This window comes from Macrosteles quadrilineatus, unplaced genomic scaffold, assembly GCF_028750875.1.
Source record: "Macrosteles quadrilineatus isolate MER2022 unplaced genomic scaffold, UCM_ALF_1.0 Scaffold_243__1_contigs__length_143693, whole genome shotgun sequence".
NCBI classification, from domain to species: Eukaryota; Metazoa; Arthropoda; class Insecta; order Hemiptera; family Cicadellidae; genus Macrosteles; species Macrosteles quadrilineatus.
The window spans coordinates 81,707-104,153 of record NW_026542836.1 but is presented as its reverse complement, the minus strand read 5'-3'; the positions used below and the strand labels follow the sequence as shown (position 1 = coordinate 104,153).

General features: G+C 32.5%; 1 protein-coding gene across 2 annotated transcripts; it reads left to right on the top strand.

The window, feature by feature from the left end:
* The first annotated feature begins 1,799 nt into the window (after positions 1–1,799).
* On the top strand, positions 1,800–21,918 carry LOC128982394 (uncharacterized). Of its 2 annotated transcripts, XR_008489661.1 has the most exons (8): positions 1,800–1,925; positions 3,844–3,974; positions 4,268–4,351; positions 5,793–5,958; positions 16,156–16,226; positions 17,261–17,403; positions 18,773–18,937; positions 21,877–21,918. XR_008489661.1 is itself a non-coding variant. In XM_054401355.1 (7 exons), the coding sequence occupies exons 1-5, from the start codon at positions 1,895–1,897 to the stop codon at positions 17,323–17,325; spliced, it is 402 nt and encodes a 133-aa protein (XP_054257330.1). In that variant the 5' UTR covers positions 1,800–1,894; the 3' UTR covers positions 17,326–17,403; positions 18,773–18,937; positions 21,877–21,918. The 2 variants fall into 2 exon arrangements, 1 of the variants encoding a protein (XP_054257330.1); XM_054401355.1 differs by lacking the exons at positions 3,844–3,974; positions 4,268–4,351 and adding an exon at positions 14,533–14,601.
* Positions 21,919–22,447: the final 529 nt, after the last annotated feature.

Here is a 22,447-nt window from a genome sequence, read left to right as displayed (position 1 = left end):
ATATAGAGAATTAAAAAAAAAGTAGGTAACATAACAATGTATAGTAATAGTTAATCCAAATTTGAACATATGTAGCAATACTCTTATTATCTACAATATTAGTTTACTTTACTTTACTTTCTAATTTATTTTGTAGAGTAATGGGATCTGGACATCGCCGATGACCAGACATGATTCATTGGAATGGCAGAGGGATGGAAATGGTTGGCCGATATCTATTGGACAGTTTGGTTTAGGACGAATAGAATGAAATTCAGTATCCTATAGACCGACAGCTGTGCTGCGGTTTGGTTAGTGTAAGTTGTGGCGTATACCGCCAGAGTGTAGTGAAGTCAAGTAGCATGTGCACCTTAACTACTAATTACATAGTAAGAAACTGTAATTTTCGTTGTAAATAATTTCCTTTTGTGTCTAATGCAGAGGGCAGCCCACATATAGTTGTTTGTACAATTTACTTTCTAGCACTAGAAAGGTTATTTTATTTGTCAGAATTTAAAACCAGTTAAAATTTTGTTTAAATATATACACTAACATCATAATAAGTGAATATTCAATATAATATATACCATTTTTATAATTGATAATTGTATTTGGGCTGTAATGCAGGGTTCTGTTGTGTTGATTATTTTAACAACAGATCACGGTCCCCACCCTGTCGAAAATTGTCTGGTCCTTACTGACATAATTTTATTTTATGTAGAAAGGTGACTGGTCTGTACTGGGTGACTGGTATTTCGATGTTTAAGGTGAATTTTGATCATTTCTCACCACTTTTAGTTTATGTACACTGTAGTATATGTGGTTTATGTAGTTTTTTAGGGGAACGATTAGGGGAACTTTAACCTATTTCTACCACTTTTATTTTCTTATAACATATGTACACTTTTAGTTTACATATACCTTAACTTATTTCAGAAATAAAATATTTGGGAATTGATAAGGAACATAATTCTTTTATCCGTCGAAAGTTATCTGGACTTTTCAGCGTACATGGTATGGAAACGATTAGGGGAACTTTAAGCAATTTTCCACCACTTTTATTTTCTTATTTCTTAGTTTTATTATCCGTCGAAAGTTATCTAGTTATTTCAGAGTGAGCGGTATGTAAAGGATTAGGGGAACTTTAAACTATTTTCCACCACTTTTATTTTCTTATAACATATGTACACTTTAAGGCGACATGTACCTCAACTCATTTCAGCAATAAAAAGTTTTGGAATTGATAAGGAACATAATTTTATATTCCGTCTAAAGTTATCTGGTTTTTTCAGCGTACGCGGTATGGAAAATGATAGTTTTCTTATAACATATTTACAATTTAAGCTAACATATAGACCTACCTCAACTAATTTCAATAATATATAATAATATAGGGTATATTTAAACATTGAAATAAACATTTATTTATGCTGAGTTTTTATGGTTACTTTTATATTTTAAACAGTAGCTTTATATAGAAATGATTCTATACATTATTTAGGTAATATATATGTATAGTGTATTGCAATAAAAGTAAATAACTATACAGTTTTCCACTAAATGTATACTTTGTCTTTATATATATATTATTTAAGTATACTACATAACAAACAAGTATAGTGAATTATTTTTGATTTGGAAACCTGTAAATTATCCATAGTAGCTATGGTAGTAGGTAAATTTCATTTGCGAGGTCTTTTTTTTTTTGCATCGACTGTACTACTCTAAGCTAGGCGGTATCTGATTGGTTGAGAAGGAGAAGAAGGGAAGTCGTTGTGGGAGGGGAAATAATGTAGGGTCGACAGCTGGCGATAGCTGTCTTCACGATTGTACCATTTTTGTCAATTTTGTTTTTTATAGTAGGCCAATATAGTAGGAGATTGGTTGGCAACACTATCAATCAATTATCAATTATATGGGGACGCCACTGTTAGAATGTTCTAAAGGTAAGTTTTTCAATGTCTTTGGCATGTTATTAATAGGCCTAACTTTATTTACGATTTCCTGAAAGTTCCAATTTTCCACATGTAGGCTATGTTTTCTTTTTTCAGGAAATACTTGAGCTATCTTACTGAGTACTGATTTTTACTCATATTTTGTGTACATATAACTTATACACAACCCCTAGTACTTTAACAACAGCTGTAAACTTTTAAAAACATATCCAAACCATAGACTAACCAACACAAGTTTTATCTATGTCCAAACTATACCATCCTAGATAGGCCTATGCTACAGGAGGTAAGTTATGCTTAAGCCTATCTCATGTATAAAATGTTGGTACAACTGGTTAGGTTAAACATGGGTAAACTTCCATATTTATTGTCAAAACAACCTACTGAAAATATCAATCTATTTTTATTCGATTGTTTCAACAAGGTACAGTTTCTTAACTAGGCTAGATGTTATATTAATCGAAACTAGGCAATTGATTTGATTAGTAAACCTTCATGTAATTTTTTTACCATTAGTAAGTTTGGTTGGTTAGGTTAGGTTATGATAGTTTAACCCTCTGAGTGTTAAGCGTCGCATAATCGACGCACAACAACCCACTGTGGTGTTATGCGTTGCTTTTGCGACACACAAACATAGTTTACGGTGAAGGCTCTGGGACTGGCGGAATCATATTGAACTGGATCGAGATTATCAATCTATTTTTATTCAATTGTTTTAACAAGGTACAGTAATCAAAACTAGGCAATTGATTTGATTAGTAAACCTTCATGTAATTTTTTTACCATTTGTAAGTTTGGTTGGTTAGGTTAGGTTATGATAGTTTAACCCTCCGAGTGTTAAGCGTCGCATAATCGACGCACAACAACCCACTGTGGTGTTATGCGTTGCTTTTGCGACACACAAACATAGTTTACGGTGAAGGCTCTGGGACTGGCGGAATCATATTGAACTGGATCGAGATTGGTATTATTGTTTTCGGCAGATTCTAAGCTTTCTCATGATGTCTTTTTCTAGACGCTTTTCATTTTAGTTCCAAAAATATTGTAACAGACAGCTGTCGTGTGTATTTGTAAACGCTTAGTTAACCTTACACCGATGACTGATGTGTTTTATTACATTTATCATTGTTTTAGTGTTAAAAATCAAAAATAGTGATATACGTGGTGCATTATAAAAAGATTTAAGTGATTTTGAAGGGATGGTTGATGATCCTGAAGAAGTAGGTAGTGATATTGATGTAAATTATCAGCCAGATTCCTAGCTATGGTTAGGCTATATATTCTTAGCTAAACACTATGTACCGAAATCTGTTTTTTGCCCATAACTTATTTATTTACAAACCTACCTCCTTTATTATATTTTTGGAATCCTCATAAAATTCTGAACAAAGTGGCTATTTTAAAATATTTGTAGACCTATAAATTATAAATAGATATAGGCCTAGGCTATTTATAAATATCTATTATTAATCAATATTTTCGATTCAATAGTTTCAATCGATATTAGCATAGCCCAGTTAAAAAACTGTACCCCGATATATCATGTGGTTAACTAGGTTAACCTAACCTAACTAACCAAACAATATATTGATCAATATTTTCATTCAGTTGTTATTGACAACAGATACAGCAGTATACTGTTAAGTATATCTACCAAAATTGAATAGTTAGGTCAAGGTACAGTTGTCTATAGCCTATAAATATAATAAGTATGTACCGGTAATACATCTAGCCATTGATGATTGTTACTGAGTCAATTTTAAACATTCATTGCAACAGTAGAAGACTAATAATGAAGTTTACCCTTCCAATGTATTCTTGTTGGGTATCAAGTTAATGGAAATAGAAGTAGAAAGATAATATTTATTTATATTAGCCTGTTATATTTTAAGTAATGTATATTTTCTAGTTGTTTTAGGAGGTGGTCCCAGTAAGGAACCAAAAGAAGATCCAAATATTGACAGAGTAATTTCCCTCATTAAAACTAATGTAGAAGGTTTCAGCAAAATCTATGACTTAGACTCTCTATTCAAACTTTAGGTAGGTATTACTTTAAACCCAGATTTACAATACCACCATACCAAGTATAGCTGTATGTCATAACTTAACCTCACTTCACAGAGAAGTGTATTGTTAGAGCATATAGTAAAAATGTTGTCAGGGTTAATATTTTTTAAATGCACATCAGTTTTTTTTTAATTTTATTACATAGGCCCTACTATAATTTATTTTGTCATTTAAGATTAAAACTTGAAAAAAAACATTTAAAACTTAAATAAATTAATATAGATAGTAATTTATTTACACATGAGTGAGACATTTTTTTCCTCCAGACAACGACTCAACTGCTGAAAATGGAAACTTTGAATGAGCTCGAGATATGTCAAGATGAGTATAACTATGCTTTGGAATCTGAGGTAAGTTTAAGTTAAAAATTTTAGTTGGATGATTTCTCTCTAAACATCTATCCTAGTTTAAATCTTAACATCAATTTTGTATTCTTTTATTTTCAAAAGTCAACATGTAGTTTTGTATGCCAAGAATATAAAATGAGTAAGTTTTAAGTTGTTTGATTATTTGTTTGTTTAGGTTAAAGTTTTTCTGTTGTAGTTTTGGCCTTCAGCTACATGTTGTGCAGGCTTTGAATAGACTTTGGCTGACAAAAAAACAAGTATTAAGTACCTTCTGTGCATTGGTATTACTTTTTTTCACCAATTTTTTTCAAGGCACTAGACCCATTTCTGAGGCTGGATTTGTTTAGAGTTTAGTTGGATCTTTGGCAAAGCTTTTGTGTAGTCACACCACAAATTTTTCTGGTTAGGCCAGATATTACCCAAAAAACTGCCTTTTGAAACTCACTTTTGTGTGGGCTATGGTCCATTTGTTTTTGGTCCCTGTTAACTTATTATTAAGCCTAAGGCCTAGTTTTTGCTCATTTTTGTGTTGTTATTGAGGCCTACAACTTGTTTAATGTAAATTTTGTCCCTCTGACCTATTTAATAATTGTGTTTTTTATTACCTATTTATTGTTGTAGGCCATGTTACTCAGCCTAATTCTTTTATAGTTAAGTAATGGCACCTTCTGAGGGCCAAACTTGGTCATAATTATTTAGTATTAGTGTTTTTACATGTCCCCTGCCAGTTTCTCAAAATTTAGTTTATTATAGTTGAGTTATTTAAATGTTTTTAGTTATGTAGCGCATTTTTGAAAACTGAGTGATTTTAGGTAGTCAACTCCCTACTTGGATTCAGGTTTTTTTTTAGGCATGGTTTTGTCTTTTAAAAGATGTGGGCACTTATACCACAGCTTTTAAAAGCAATTTCAACAAATTTGGTTGCTAATAACCCGAGTTATTATTAATTTTACCTGATATTGTACCTCCAGCCAAAGAATTTTAGTAGTAATGAGTTTTTTGATTTTTGAAGAATTTATTGTAATATTTATGTATTTGTTTTATGTTTAATTAATGTATTTTATCCTTCTGGACCAGATAATTCATATATTTTTATGTCAACTTAAATTTTTCATGAAAATGTTTGCCAGAATGCGTTGTTAAAATTTGTAAGTTTCAAGAGTTTATTTATTGTTATGTCTTTAAAGCTTTATTCAACTGAATTAATTTATTTCAATCATTTTCTTATTATAACATTTAAAAACTGTTTAAAAAAATGGAAAACCTATTTAAAAGAAAAATAATTTTAATAAAATTGTTTTTCAATATTTTTGTTCATTGTATGAGTGGTGTGGAAATTTTTTTTTTAATTTATTGCTTGAAAAACTGGGTAGGCCTAATATTACATTCAAATGATGTCTAAGTTATAAATTATTGCTAGTTAGATCTGGAACTTGTTTAAAAGGTTCCAAATGTGAGGCTTTAACAACTACTATCCTCAGAGAGGATCACCCGAAGGGACACTCCATCTTCTGCCTCCTTGGGCTGCCAACGACCCAGCTTTTCCAGGGACCACTAAGCCACCATCGCCTACCACCAGGAAGGATAATGATTATGCCAACTTTATTACCGTAAGTTTTATTTTAGTCATTTTAAAAACATATTTTTAATTTACTTGGAAATATTCCTGAAATGAAAGAAGAGTTGATTAAATGAGCCAATGGTTTAGCTAAAACATCTTTAGTACTTTTTAAAACAGGCATAGGAATTTCATCAAAACCACAGGTAAACTTGTTTTCAAAAGAATAAAGAATCTTGTCTACTTCAGCTTCATCAACTGGCTTTAAATAAAATTTTACTGAATTTGCAGGATTTGAGATTGCACCAAGAGCTCCCGAAGACAAGTCCCCAATCCTATCCACCAAACTTACAAAATGATCATTAAATATTTCACATATATCATCGGGTTCAGTGTATTCAAAGTTGCCAATTTTTAATTGGATTTCATTTTCACGTACTCGGTTTCTGTTTAGTTCCCTATTAATAATCTTCCAAGTAGTTTTTGAGACATTACTGGTTTTTCTTATATTGCTTTCAATTGGGCTGCGTAGCTTTTTTTCAGGTCTTTTAGCTTTTTTATTAAAAACTTATCCTTATTTACCCTAATTTCTCAGCTTAATAGTATTATTTCATCTTTAGCTAACTTAAGTTCCGGAGTTATCCAATTTTTTGATTTTGAACAGGCATGAGACTTTAACTTAGGAAAGCAACTATCAAAATAAAACATAAGGATATTAAAAAATACATATTTTTCCTCTACAGTCGCTAAATATAAATCAGTCCATGTTTCCTGTGCAAGATAATTTTTGAATTTGTTTATATTTTCAGGAAGGAATTTTCTACTAGATTTAATAGTAGGTTTGTTAAACTTTTGTTTAGAAGAGATGTCCCGAATTTCCAAAAATTGAGTGTCATGATCAGAGAGCTCAGTGATCAGGCCTGATACTAAAAGATTGTTTTTAGGAATTGTAGTAAATATATTATCAATACCACTTTCACCCTCTAATGTTATTCTAGTAGGAAAGTCTATCAAATATCAAATAATGCATATTATATTCATTTAAAATATTATTGAATATCTGATAGTCCTTGGAAAACTTAAGAACATTAATATTAATGTCTCCAGCCACAATTACTCTTTCATATTTATCAAAAATAAGGCCTAACAAACTATCTAATTTTTCAAGAAAAATATTTTCGTATACAGACCCTGGAGTTCTATACAAACCAACCAATAAAAATATGAAATCATTAACTCTCACCTCAATCATACAACATTCAAAATACTTATCCTTAACCAAATTTTCATTTAGAGGAATTTTTTCTTGAAAACGATACATTAATTTGATAATTTTTTATGTTAACCCTAGTGATTTCATCTGGTTTCAAATCATGCTCAGTTAGTATTATTACATCTGGATTTAATTCATCTATGGTTATTTCTAGTTACTCAATTCTTGATTCTAAATGTTGTATGTTTTGGTGGAAAATTTTGAATTTTGAATTTTTAATTAGTCCTATCTTTTTATTTGTGGTGTCTTGTCCAGTAAGTTTAAAGAAGAATCAAGTGGATTTATTACATAATTGTCCTTATCACTATTGCTACTTTCTATTACATTATTATTTAAACTTTCACTGCTCTGCTTTTTTAAAACACCTTCCGGTATCTTGATCACTTCACTAAATAAAAGATGACCTGGAACTGTTGGTGGGCTGCTGGTGCTGATGGTAGGGTTGTTGGGAGTTATCGGCTGGGGTTGAGGTCTGCTACGTGTTGAGGACACGGCACTCACACTCATACTCTTGGTGGATGCGGTTGTTGGTTGAGGCTGAAACATCTCTTTTTGTGCTGTGTCTGTGATGGTCACACCATTGGACTGGTTCTCTCTATGCAGCTCTTGTAGTGTTGTGTCACTATTAAGCATCTCTACCAACAAACTTGCAGCTGGTGGAGTAGTGGTAGTGGTTAATGTAGTTGAGGATGACATGGGGGTTGAGGTGGCTGTGCTTAGCATGGCTTTGGCTGGTGGAGGTGAGGCTGAAGTATTTATATTTTGCATGCTTGATGAAGTTGTCAAAGTCATACTTGTTTGCTTTTCATATTCTTTAGCTATTGCAGCTCTCAAATCCTGTAGAAAACTACTGTAAGAAAGTCCATTAAAAAGAGTTCTTCGTGATTGTTGATAGTAGGCAACTATTGTGACAAAAGCTTTAGTTTTCTTCTGAAATTTAACTATATTTAAAGCAAAGAGATCTAGGGATATTTTGTCTCTCACACAGCCCATGGGGGAACATATCAGTCTTTTTAGTGATCTCTTGCTAAAATCCTCTGTAAGTTCTTCAAATGCAGCATTGTATTCTTCCTTTGTAGGTTTACAATTATAAAAAGGCTTAGTAACTAGACTGTACACCGAGGGTCCTTTGTTTGGCTTTTGAAATGTCAGACATTTACTACAATAGTCTTTGTAGGATGGCTTTCCAAATCTTTCCTTAAATTTCATTGCCACTCCTGCAGTCATGCTTCAGCTACAATCTAGATCTCCTGATATACAGTGGGAAAAACCTATTTCTTCACAGTGGCTAAAATCATCAAAAACTTGTTTCATATTTGCCTCAATAACCTTAATTTCTTTTGGGGACTGTTAAGCATGACTAGGATGGGTCTCCTGAATTTTTTTAATTGTTTTATAAATTTCTTCACAGAGAACTTGTTTGCCTTGTTTATTAAGGTGTTGACCGTGCTGGGTAAAGTGGAACCTTTTAAACCTTTTGCAGTTTACTAAGTTGACTTCTTTGGTATTCAGATTGAAATTTACTCTTCGAACTGACTTGTTTATTATATGTTGAGGCGGAAGGTCAAACCTGGGGAACAGAGGAACTATTGCAATGTTGGTGTGGTCATTTAAAGCCGTATATTCTTGAAAAACACTTGGCATCCTTTCAGCTGGGTCGACATTTTCATTAAGCATTTGTTCTACACTATTTGAGCCTGCGATAATGATAAGCACATCTTCATTCTTCAAATCTTTAACATACTTTTCAGTATTTTTTAACACATATCCAAGCGGCGCCCCTGGGGATGTGGTAACATGTACGTTGTTGTTTGATGGTAAACTATTTATAAGAATTTGATGTAGGTTCTTCCCATGACTGTCAGCATATATACAAACCCTTACTTCTTCGGCATTCTGAATATTCTGTACAACATGTTTTAATGAAGAATTCTTCTGTTGCTTAGTTTTACTTACTTTGGTGCTTTTGTCAGTTTTTTTGTCTTTTGCATCCTTAGCATGTCTCACACATGAAGATGGTGTAGAACTCATCTTATCCTCTCCTGTTTGTTTGGAAACCGGCATAGAACTACATTCTTCACTGCTTAGCAAATCAAACATATTTGATGTTGTAAAAGGTTTATCCTGCGTGGCAGTAGTGTTGGTTTGTTTTGCATTTGTATTTACTTTGTTTTTCCTTGATACTTCCCTCCACTGATTGACATTTTTGGATGTACAAAAATTGCTATTTAATGTTCTATGTGCATCATTAGTACTCGTTGGTAAGTTATTCTCAGTAGAGTGTTGCTTTTGTTGCCTCAACAAAGCTTTTATAGTGTTGTAGTATGAATTAACGGAAAAATCTTCATTAAACATTCTGTGATTAAATTTAAACAACTTATTTTCAACCATATTGCACACAATCTCAGTGTTATGTATAACAAAAACACCACACTCGACACCTCCCTTCTGTTGTAGACACTTCGCTTCTATAACATGACAATTGTCGAGCAGTTTGAGGCCCTGGGAAAGCTTGGAGGCGAGTTGGATAGCATGATTATGGTTGACTCCAGTTACAGAATCATAGTGGTAAAAATTGGCTGTAGAACTGCAGTACACCAGAAGTGACCAGTGACTACCTCCACTGTGTTGTTTCCCATCATTGTTTACCACTGATATGATGTAGTCATAATTGTGTAGGTTAAGATTGCTGCAAACTTGGTGAATTGTAATTGAGTCATCTTCCACCTTCATAAGTTGACTAACGGACGGCGGTAGAAGAAAAACATTCCCTGGGTGAGGTTGACTGTCAAACCATGACTTTATCTCTTCATCTCCCAACATATACCACAAAGCTGTTATGTCGGTTCTGTCACCTGCATTTACTCTACTGTAAGTTCCGTTATAGTCTTCTATGGTCGATTCTAGATCATTTAGTTTTCTTTTAAGCATCTTGACATCATTCTCAAGAGCCAATTTGTCCTTAGTTAATAGGTCAATCTTAGACAATCCTTCCAATTTATCTTTTTCTAGTTGAAGTATTAGGTTGTCTTTAAAACTGTTGTCTTTCTGCGTCTTGTTTTCAATAGAGCTTATGAGCTTTGTCACTTCAATTTTCTTAATATTATTCTGTTCAGTTAAGCTCAAAATTTCTTGTTGTAGTTTATTTATCTTGTCTTCAAGCTCCCATTCACGCTGGCTTTTTGAATTCCTTAAGTCATGAATAGTTTGTTTTAGAATGTCATTTTCAGCTAACAATATATTCCCTGCTTCTGCTGCTAGACTTAGTGATGTCTCTATATCCTCTTCTTCTTTAAAGTTATTTAGTTTCTCCTTTAAATCACCAATTTGTTTGTTAGTACTTTTCTTGGCACAGAAAATTCGAAAATTCCTGAAAATTCGAATCAGGATGTAAAGAAAGCAAAAAGGTATAATAGATTAAAATGCATTAAATTAAAATAACATAAAACATGAAAAGGTCCTAATTAAGTATGCTAGCTAACTTTCGTAACAAAGTTATACAGTCGTGTCGATTATCATGCAAGCGTAGATGTAACGACGAAGTTATTTCGAAGACGGCATTTGAACGAATAATCCTGTCTTATTTTGAAGACGGCATATGAACGAATAATCCTGTCTTTTAGTAAAATCCTTCGTTCCTGCCTGCTCGAGGCTTACGCGCTCAAGCGGCGAACTTTAGTACTACTAGATAACAGCTGATTGAATTCACTTGTTAAGCTGGTCTAGTTTCGTCTGTCATCTGTCAACAAAACACCAGTTTGGGGGTTATGTCGTCGTCAGCGTTAAATACTCTTAAAGTCAGTCGGTTCAACTTCATTTGGTAAAGTGGAGTGCTAATATGGATAAATATGTATGGTGAACGTGTGTTTGTACTTCACTGTGATTAAAAATAGGCCTACATTCTTTGGCCCATAGCCCAAGCTATGGCCAACACATAGGCCTAGGAGTAGGCTATTGTGGATAAAAATTGGGTAAGTTCTGGTGTTTATTTATTCGCAGTACGTTTTTATCCCCCTTAAAATTTGGTACCTTACATGATAACAGATAGGCTTATCAATTCACTCGTGTATATTGCAGTAGGAAGTAAACTAAATCAGATAATAAAGGAAAGACATGGTCTCTGAATTGTCATCTGTGTTATCAAAAGTTGATATTGGACTAATTGTAGTGACAGAGGAGTGTATTGAAAATATAATGGGATTTATAATTAAGTTTTCCATTCAAAATTATTGACAATAATAACCAATTTATATGCTGGATATAAATGATGGTCTCAAAATGAAAGAAAATATATTAAATACTTTGAGGAGTTTAAAATATATAAATACACAAAATTAAGGACAGCACAAAATTTTTAAGTGAAACACTCAATTAATTATGAATCCCATTATATTTTCAACACTCTTCTCAGTCACTACAATAGTCCAATATCAGCTGTTAAAAACACAGACAACAATCCAGAGACCATGTCTTTCCTTTATTATCTGATTCAGTTTACTTCCAGTCCTATAATATACACATGTGAATTGATAGACTTATCTGTAATCATTACGTGTTTTTGTGTTAAATGTTTGTAACATATTCTGATGACACCTCCAGAAGTGGATCTTTTGTACTATAAATCCTAACAATGGTGGAGTTAAAGAACTGCCAAAACATATGTAGCAAGTAAAATTCAACACTGGTATATTAAGGATTGTCTGACAAGGTGCATTTTTACCATTCTTAGAAACAATCTTAATTACAAACCACATAATGTTGTTGGTGTTGATAGTGAGCTACTTAGAAACACTTGTTCAGGTTGCTTATAAAAAATTATACATTAATTATGACAGCTAGCAAAAATATATCCCCCCAAAAATCCCCTAAAAAAGTCCCCCACAAATATTATTGTGGTATCATATGAACATAAAAAATATAACTGTCCATAATAATGATAGTCAGGGATTACCCTAGTGTAAAAACATCATCCATTTAAATTCATACATATATGTCCATTAGCACAATAACTCAAACAAAAATTATCCAATTTTGATGAAATTTGGTGTAAACATACATTTATTTGAACAAGTCCATGAACCAGCATAATCTAACCATGAAAACAAGGATTTATTTATAAGGTAAAAATTGTTTTTCTTGTTTTTGACCCTCAAAACTTAAATTTTCTCAAATTTTCTCTAGACTATTTTAAAGAGCTAAAAAGAAAATAAATAATTTAGTATATTTTCTGTATGATTTTTAGTTATGGAAAAAATTGTAAATTAAAAATTATAATGTTATTCATATGAAGAATGAATAAACTGTTGTACTTTGTTTATTTATAGATATATATGGATTAAACTTGGTAAATTTATTTACTTTGTACTAAGCTATTAATGTTTTATTAAAACCACACTTTTTACCCTCCCTTTAGGTAGTAAACCTAGGTACTTGTTAAACCTAATGTTGTTTAAATAGATTGAATTAAAAATCAAATCAGGCAAATGGAAATTCGCTTAGTCTGTAGATTTGCTATAGCAGGGGTATATTATTATTGTAAATAATAATTTGATAAAGGTTTTTATGTTTATACATTTAACATTGTATAACTTAATTTAAATGTTGTTAAGAATTTAAACTTTCTAAATAATTGCTGGGTAACAGCTAGTTATAATTATTTGTAAACATTAGCCCACTTAAAAACTTTAAAGATAGAGCCCTTTTGACAGATTTGTACCAAGCTCACTAGCTCACACAAACTATCCTAATCCTATATTAAAATTAATAATATAAATTATTATAAAACATACCTTCAATATTGATGTATGGCACAGACACTAGGGATAACTAGACACAACAATATGGCACAATAACAATAGGCACTCAATATGTAGAAACTCACTATATAACAACCACTAGTTAAATATTGCTATCCTCAAGACATAGGGGCTTTAAATAGTATTCTCCCACTCATTTAAAATTGAATTGCTTCCCCCTCTCTTAATAACAATGCATGCCTTACCAACCTCTGATGTATTCAATTATTCTGTTAAAAAGTTTTTATCTTATAATATCTCAATTAAAATTTATCAAATTTTGATGAAGTTTGTCATAAACATATTTACCTACATTTATCTAAACAAGTTATATTTTATATATTTATAAAAGAGGAAGTTTGTATATATATGTTTGAACGTTATGAACTCCAAAACCGCTTGACAGATTGTAATGAAACTTTCAGGCATTATTAAGCATTATTCAAGGATGGTTTGTGTGATGTTTGGTGCAGATCCATCAAAAGGGCTCCGCCTCAGTGGCTCTGGAGTTTCCCATGTTAACCTTATGAGCACTCATATTTAAATGGAATTAAAGAATCTTAACAGCTGTTTCAACTAAAAAATTTGATTCTGTGATGATCAATAACATTAAAAGGTTATAAAATGTACCAACAGGATGCAACACTATTGATTGTCTAAATTTTTAACATCATTAGCTATAATAAAATAGGAAGTTTGTTTGATAAATAATTTTTGATAGAGTGTGAATAAGGAGTTTTAATTTTTAAGTGCATATCTTATTGACTTTCTTTTTCTCAAATCTTTATAAAAATCAATTTTTGTTTGTATGGTTTATTTCCCAAAAAATAATGTCTGGGAAACGAAAGTTTACAGTTAATATTTGTAAGTTAATACTTTTAGTGATCAGAGGAGATGAAGTGTTTTTATTTACTTCACTCTCCCTTTTGAGGAACTGGGACTACTTCTTAATCTTATTCTATATGACAGTGACGGGAATAATTACCTCAATTCCAGGGAATACTTCTATTAAATGTCGAAGCCGTTTGCCTTTAATAGGTTGTAGCTTCACAACTATTCAAATTTGTTTTCGAGGTTTATCGGAATAGTGTAAATTATATGCCAAGTTTAGTGATGAACATGTTGATGAACATGAAAAGACTCAAATTGACACAATTCCTGTCTAGCAGGCACTTCAACATTTTAGAGCCACAAAAAAGCCTGTTTCTCCCAATCGTTAGTCGATTCCAGAATCTTAACAAAATACAATAAGGCGTAAACGACATAGCAAGTGCACAGACAAACAAAGGAAAAACCAGGTGAAGAACATAAACAAAAGGTATTATAAATTAACTCATCCTGAAATATATTTTCCAAAGATTCAATGGATGGTGAAACATCTATCAATAATGACATATAATCCGAAAATAGAATATGAAGGAAATAGCTTGGTGGTGATAGCTACCATGACGTTCAAATAATGTAGGCCTAAGTACTGCGAGGCCTTAAAATGGAAAGAAGAAACACAGGGCATGTGCAGCAATGGGGGTAAAGTTCAACTACTGTACTATCTTTGCAGCACCTACCTGAACCTTTATGCAGTTTGGTCATGGAAAACCACCCTGAGCATACACATTTTATGGACCGGGTGAGACATTATAATAGCTGCTTTAATATAGAGCAAAAAAGATTTATAATATCTACTTAACAATTTTTTGCTGATTTCAAGACGTTATATCATTCTTGTATCGCTTCTACAACAAACCTAAGATTAGTAAAACATGTTGTATCGCTTAATTAATGTTTATACCTGTTCTATAATATTATGGCTGTACTATAAACATTACATACTATGGCAGGTCAATACAGTGTGTAGTTAGCATAATTAAAAGTCTAACTGTAGACGTTATACTAGGTTTAAACTCTTTACATCAATTAGTCCCAAGTATATAAAACTTTTTTAGACTGTTAAAAGTCCAGAATACAACACAAAGCAACAAACTTAATAGTTTCAATTGAAGAACTTAAAAATGAACAAAACAAGAAATTAGAAAAAAATAGACTTTTTATCAAGGTTCCTGGTCAGACTACCGTTATCTCTTATGTCATTCAGCCTAAATTAGATATTGTGCAGGTTAAATAAATGTACTATTCTCCCCGTGATGACATAAATATTGCATGGTTAGATCAATAAGAGTACCTGGGGACTGAGCTTTACTCGGGAAAAATCATTAGTTTACTCTGAAAACAGTCTTTGTATTGCAGATACATGGATCTATTTCCTACACTCCACACTGCTAGCCTTTACTAATTCTTTCACAATTTCCTGTGTTGTGGACATGTTTCCATCCCTTCTCATAGAATTTCAGTATTGTAGATACTTATTCTAACTACTACAAACTGTTTCCAGTTCCCACACTCTGGACTGCTCACCTTTTCTACTTCCTTCACCCCTTCCTAAGTCACAGACCTGTTTCCCTCCCATTCTATAGCATTTTAGGATTACAGATACATTAATCCATTCCCACACTCAATACTGTTCACCTTTACTACTTCCTTCACCACCCCCTACGTCTTGGACCTGTTTCCCTCTAGTTCTCTCTGTTTCCCATAGCATTTTAGGATTGCAGATACATTAATATAATTGCCAAAGACAATTCCCACACTCTGCACTGCTAGCCTTACTACTTGCTTTGTCATTTCCTTTGTCATAGACCTGTTTTACTCCCTTCCCATAACATTTTTAGATTATAGATACCTTAATCTAATCCTCATAAATAGTTCCCACACTATGGACTGCTCGCCTTTACTATTTCCTTCATCACTTCCTACGTCACAGACCTGTTTCCTTCCCTTCCTATAGCATTTAAGGATTGCAGATACCATAATCTAATCATCATAAACAGATCCCACACTCTACACTGCTACCCTTAACTACACTGTATAGAGTAATCTTCAGTATAATCTTTACTCAATAGTAACAACTGATGTTTTTCCTTTTGTACTGTATTTTTAATTTGCTAGTTACTGTGAATAGACAACTTACAAGTTTTTTGTTTACTATTGCCTTGTTATTTATTCAGCCAAGATGGTAGCTTAGCAACTCATAAGACTAATATTAACAAATATGACTTTCAGTTTCATTTTTTTACATAATTAGATTTTTGTTGGCAGTTTTTAACTATAGTAAACTTGTTTTTAGGCCAGGAATAAACTATATTCAACATTTAAAGAAAATCATTGGAGTCATTTTCAAGATCTTGGTACAAGCAAGTAAGTAAGCAAGTATACATACATATAAGTAAACATTGCTTGTATTAAAGTATAGGATAATCAAAAACTATCTGTAAGTTCATAGAGTACTCTCTTATTACTTAAGAAACCTTCAGGTAAATATCATATCATTTAGGACCTTAGAATTGTAAATAAATATATAATTTCTGACACTTATCTAATTCTCTACATACACTGAATAATTAAAAAAAATAATTTATTGAAGTCTTGCTAGTTCAATTAAAAAAAGCTATATTACATGATAATCATTTCATGGAAATAGATTGAACTTTATATGAAGATGAATTTAGTGAGACAGTTCTTGAGTTCTATTATTTTAACCTTGAAAACAGTTAACTGTAATTGGTCAGACTGGGTCTCTGTCCTTAAACAGAACAGTTGACCTAACTAACATATGACTCAAGTTAGTTGAAGCCTAACGTCATCAATTGTCTACAATTGAAGCATCATGTGGTCAATTGAAGCATCACTTAGAGATGGGAATTATCGTTCACTTGGTGGAGTCGTTCACTCCGGAGTTATTGAGCTATCGGAACTAGTTCCGCGGAGTAGTTCCAACTCCGTTTAGAAGAACGCTGAACACTGGACTTTCGGAGTGAGGAGCGCTTCCACTCACTCACCATCCATTTTGGTTCAGAACTAGATAGTTCCAGTCCATCATTCCTCTTCGCATCACCTCTGGATGATAGTTCCTGGTTCCATTCCAGTAATCGTTATTAAACAAGGAATAAATAAATAATGATTAAGCTAGGCTAGGATGATAGGACCATAGTTAGTGGAGTGAGGAATGACGAAACAGTAGGGCAGTGAGTGAGTCGTTCCAGTTGTATTCTTGTGATGCTTGGTGTTCTGCTGCTCCCCTCTCACCTCTCATTAGTCGATTACTGTATATTATAGCCTACATTCATTTTAAACAGATTTTTTTTTTAATTTCAAATATTTATTTACTACAACAATCTCTAATTTATTACATAATGTATCTTAACCAATGACGGTCTCTTGACTATCTTTAGTTCCTAGAGGAACTAACTCCGATGCAAGAGCTGGAGTTGGACTTGTCGTTCCGGAGTCAGAGTAGTTCTTTCGGAGTAGTTCGTTCCGGAGTTACTCACCTCTGATCACATCATCAGTCCACTAGAAAACTCCAAACCAGATGGTAAGTTTTAGACCTAGATATTTTATAATGTATAGTTTATATTTTTTAAATAAACCTAAAAATTTTTATACATATAAATCTTTAATTAAAGCCAGACTCCTTTGATAAGTTAAACTGCTAATCTTTTTTTAAGTTCAACTTCTTTTAATTGTACAGAATTATAGATAACTAGTGTACATGTTGCTCGAATTCGAGCAATTGCAAAGTATTACAGGAGTTATTTCAAAACGAATAACAGTCATATTTACAATGAGTTTAAAAGAGTCAACTCAAAGATTACCGGCATGTAACTCAGAACACGATTATCTTCGTTATTGATAAACCTAAAGAATTCCGGCTGGATTTCTTCTTCTCAAAATGCCTTGATGTACAGGCAACACAGGTCATTGATAGATGCCCAATTGAAAACGAAAAGTCGTTTTGGATTAGTGTTAGGGTTCATTTGTAACCTAATAGTTGAGATTTGTAGTCAGGTGCTGACTGTGATGAGTTAAGCCTATTACGCGCCACTGTTCTGTAGCTGCAGTCGTTATCACGATTATGCCTCCTGTCTACGTTTCGTTGTTGTCGCGTCAGAGGCATTTAAAAGAAAAAAAAAACAACAAATAAACAAATTATAGCTACACAAAATAACGATAAATTCAGAAATTTAAGTTACAATCGTGCTAACACGACCCGTCGTAGCGGCACAAAACGACAATAAATATACAAATTTAAGATACAACCATACTAACACGATCCGTCTTGGGGGTTATGTTTATACAAACTCAAATAATAAATATTGAATTGAAAAATAAATGAACAACAATTAAATTATACAGCTGATCAAAATGTAAACAATTATGTTCTTTATAAAGATAACATGGGAACTTTCAAAGCCACTTGGGCAGAGTCCAAGGGACTTTTTCAAAAATGTAAGGCCAGTTTGCAAATCTACGCAACATGCTCTTTCCAATGAGACGTCAACAGATAAAATCGGTTAAGTAATGGCGGAGGAGTTTAACCGACAAAATTTCATGTAGCATATTAATTATATAGATTCTAACACTATAAATAATTCTTAGTCTTTCTTAGATGACTATAGTTTCAGGAAATATCTTCTGTCTTATAATATTACATTTGGATTACTCATTTGCCAGTAAATTCTGCAATGTAATTGGATTTTAAAAATAAATTGAAGTTTTAGCTTTTAATTATTGTTTAAATAATATGGGATTACTGTAGTAAGTTTTAAATGCAACAATTTCAATGTCAATGACTACATTCTTTATATAGGAGTTCATTAAGTTGTATACAATTAAGCCTTAAATAACAATGACTTATCTTTGTTTATTTTATCTTGACTTATCTTTACCTTGTATGTTTGTAGATCTGGGTGTAATTTCTATACACTTTTTCATCGAGTATGAGGAACACTTCAATTCTTACCTAGGCAGCATAGAGAAGATACAGCTCGTACAGGTTACCTGAGGTTTTGATGGTGTACAGAGTCTATGACAGACCTCAACATCCTGTCGACTAACCAGATTCATCCGTAAGTAATTTCTATTTAAATTTGGTAATAGTAATTGATTAATATAACATGATATCTTCTACATACAACATCAGAATACAGATATTGAATACATTCAATACATTAAAATACATTTGATACAAATATCAATACAAGGACCGCAAAATATCATTATTTTGTATCAATATGTGGGACATGTATTTTCAACTATGTTTTGCAAATAACCTCAAAACTAGGACCACCATTAATGGAAGTGGGGACCCTCATTATCCATATTATACTATTTAATGTGTAAGTAGCATACCCACCCAGGGACATATTTCCAAATAGGCGGACTAAGCGCCTGCCTAGGGCAGCAAATTTTAGGGACGGCAAAACTTTGAGGGTAAAAAAATAAAAAAACAAAGTTTTAATCTTAAAAAAAATTTAGCAAATAATCTTGGGAACAGCAAAATAGCCATTTCAAATATTTATTTAGTTTATCACACAGCTGTGTAGAGTTGTCCGTGCTGCCCTATTGGTCTGGTGGACATGCTTGCCGTGGGAGCAGGTTGCCATGCCGGCCGCTATGTAGTGATAAACGTAGAAAACACTCCCTTCTGTTCGACTAAATAATATAAGATTTTGACTTACTTCATACACCACTATGCAGCGGCAGCACTATAGCTGAAAGATTCTTTTGCTAGGTTAAAATCAAGAAGGAAAGTGTGAACTAAATACTTACCACTGTACCAAACTTAACTAACTTAAAATTATTTAATATTCTTTCAGTAAAAGTACGTAATTTTTCTTTGCGATTCATGTGTTTTTTGTAAGAAAAAAATAGTTTAAGAATACATATTTCTTTCATTTCAAATCAAAGCCAATAGCACGTCTCTCAAGTGGATCTGACTAATAGTGTTCAATGAAAAGCGTAATAAGAACCATTGTATACAGATGATTTTGTGTGCCGTTTAAAGCTGTAAAATGGGATTGTAAAAAAATACTGATTAGATAAAAAAAAATGGTGCCTTCTATGTAGGCCTATCCAAGTCAGAATGTTTTGCAAAAAATCGGCACAAAAAACGTCCGTTAAAAGGGGTTGAAATAGTATATTTCATACCTAGGGCTGAAAATGAGGTTTCGCTGGCTTGAGATAGTTTTTAGGTTTGAGACGAAGTCAACCTAAAACGATCAAGAGCTGCAAAACCATTTCGGTCCGTGGTATGAACACCATTTTCCACACTATACCTTAATAGCACGAGCTTAATTCACCACAATAATGATGTACACTGATAGTCAACACAACTAGAACTTTAAAGGTTATGTGAAGAAATAATTTGAGGAATCAACAAAAATTAAAATAAATAGTTGCTAGGCAGCGGTGACAATAAAACAATTCTATTGCAATGCTATGGATACTGATTGTGTATTTAATATGCATTCATGTTTAAAAAAGTAAGTGATCAGCTGATTTTGTGGCCCTAGGGATGTAAGAACTGCTCGGTCCCCAAATGATGATGACAGCTGGCATGGCCAGCAAAATATAACTTTCAGCCACCAATTAACACATATAAAACAGCTAAAAACATCATAGTGTGGTGAAAAGTCATTAAATTTGTTGATGCCGCATGCAATATTACCGATTATTTTACCACAAAACCAGCTGACAGGGCATGTATTGGCCATTGGGGTGATATTAGTGAGGTCGGGGAGTGCGTTTAAAAGTGGGAGCGGGAGGGGCGGCGGCAAACTTTGTTGCCTAGAGGCAGCAGATATTTAAATACATCCCTGTACCCACCATCATTATTAGTACTTTTTTGTTCAATTAATTATCCCTGCATAAAAACTAGAAAAACAATAACAAAATGATTTCCAATTTTAAGTGTTTACTGGAATTTGAAGGTTATATATGTATGTTTGATATAAATAAAAAGACACAGGAAGGAAATGGCTTTTCTAAGGTAAGATTACAAACACTAACCCTTTTTACAAGCTTGTAAGTAACATAATATTTGTCTATGCAGCTTGTATATTTAAGATATATAAATAAAAAAAAATAAAAATAAACAATATGATATTTTGTTTGATACAGATAAAAATCAATACATGAGGATATTATATGATACACATATCAATACACCACATTCTGATATGTATCAATACTGCATATTGATACATTGACCTGTATCACACATCACTACTGCATACAGTAAACACAGAGGATATGTGTCTACTCTAGTAACCAGATGTGGATTAGGTGTCCAGTATTGATATCACCGGGTTGTGGGGTCCCAAAATGCCATTACCACAATGATATGATGATTGGCCAGCTTTGTTTGTGGTGTAGTGGATAGAGTGATTGGCTGATATCCAAGAGGTCCCTGGTTCGAAACACATTGGTTACTTTAACTTTTTGTCACAGATTTTATTTCAAATGTAATTTCTTCTGAACTGTACATCTTTTGTTAGAATTTTTGGCATTTATAATTTTATGTTATGAAGAGAATTGAACCTTCATTTGATTTTTTTCATTATCAGCAAGTTTGGTTGGTTAGGTTAGGTTATGACAGTAACTGCTGGACACCTAATCTACGTCCTGTTACTGGATGTGTATCCTCTGTATACAGTAAAACTGCAGCATTAATCATTTATAGTACTTGATTAGGGATAATGTTAGATTTTTTAGTTATGTTAAAGTTGAAATATGTTATTTTCAAGATTAAAGAAATGATTCAAAATTAAATAAAAATCTTCTTTGTTTTGATTTTATACTTTTTTATAAATTTACTTATTTTATTAAAAAAAATTACAATAAACTGGGTAGGGGGGATTTAAAAGTTTTAATCAAGAACTAAGTTTATCTCAACATACCATTTTTGTCTTTTCTTATTTGATGATAGACAATTTCCACTACTACTGTATTTCACTCACTCTTTTTTATTATCCCACCTAATCATTTACTTGTGATGTTATTACAGGAAACTTTCGAGTCAGTGAGTTACTATGGCTGAACGTTGGCTGAACATTGTAGTTCTACTGATAGAGATTACTAAATAGATAAGTATTACAATCATGTGATGAAAATTTTTATATTGAGTAGATATTATTAGGAATTTATTGTTTTAATCACAGAATATATATAGCCTACTGTCTGATATAGATTAATCCTTGAACTAAAATATAAAATTATAGTTGAGATTGTCCAGGGTCAGGTGTTAACTACAGTAAACTTATTTCATGCCACTGTCATTATCACGATTACATGTCTTCTCTATATTTTGTTATCATCGGAGACATTTAAAAGAAAAAATAAACAATAAATAAACAAATCATAGCTACACAAAACAACAACAAATGCACAAATTTAAGTTACAATCATTGAAAATAACAGTAATTAAACACTTGAGATCCAGTGCTTGGTCTATCATATCAATGCCGTTTGTCATTTACAGTGATTCTCAGACAGATGCCTAGTGTCATGTACAACTTAAACTTATAGTGAAGTACCAATTATTGGGAAACTATATTTTGAGTTAGTACATGCCTAGA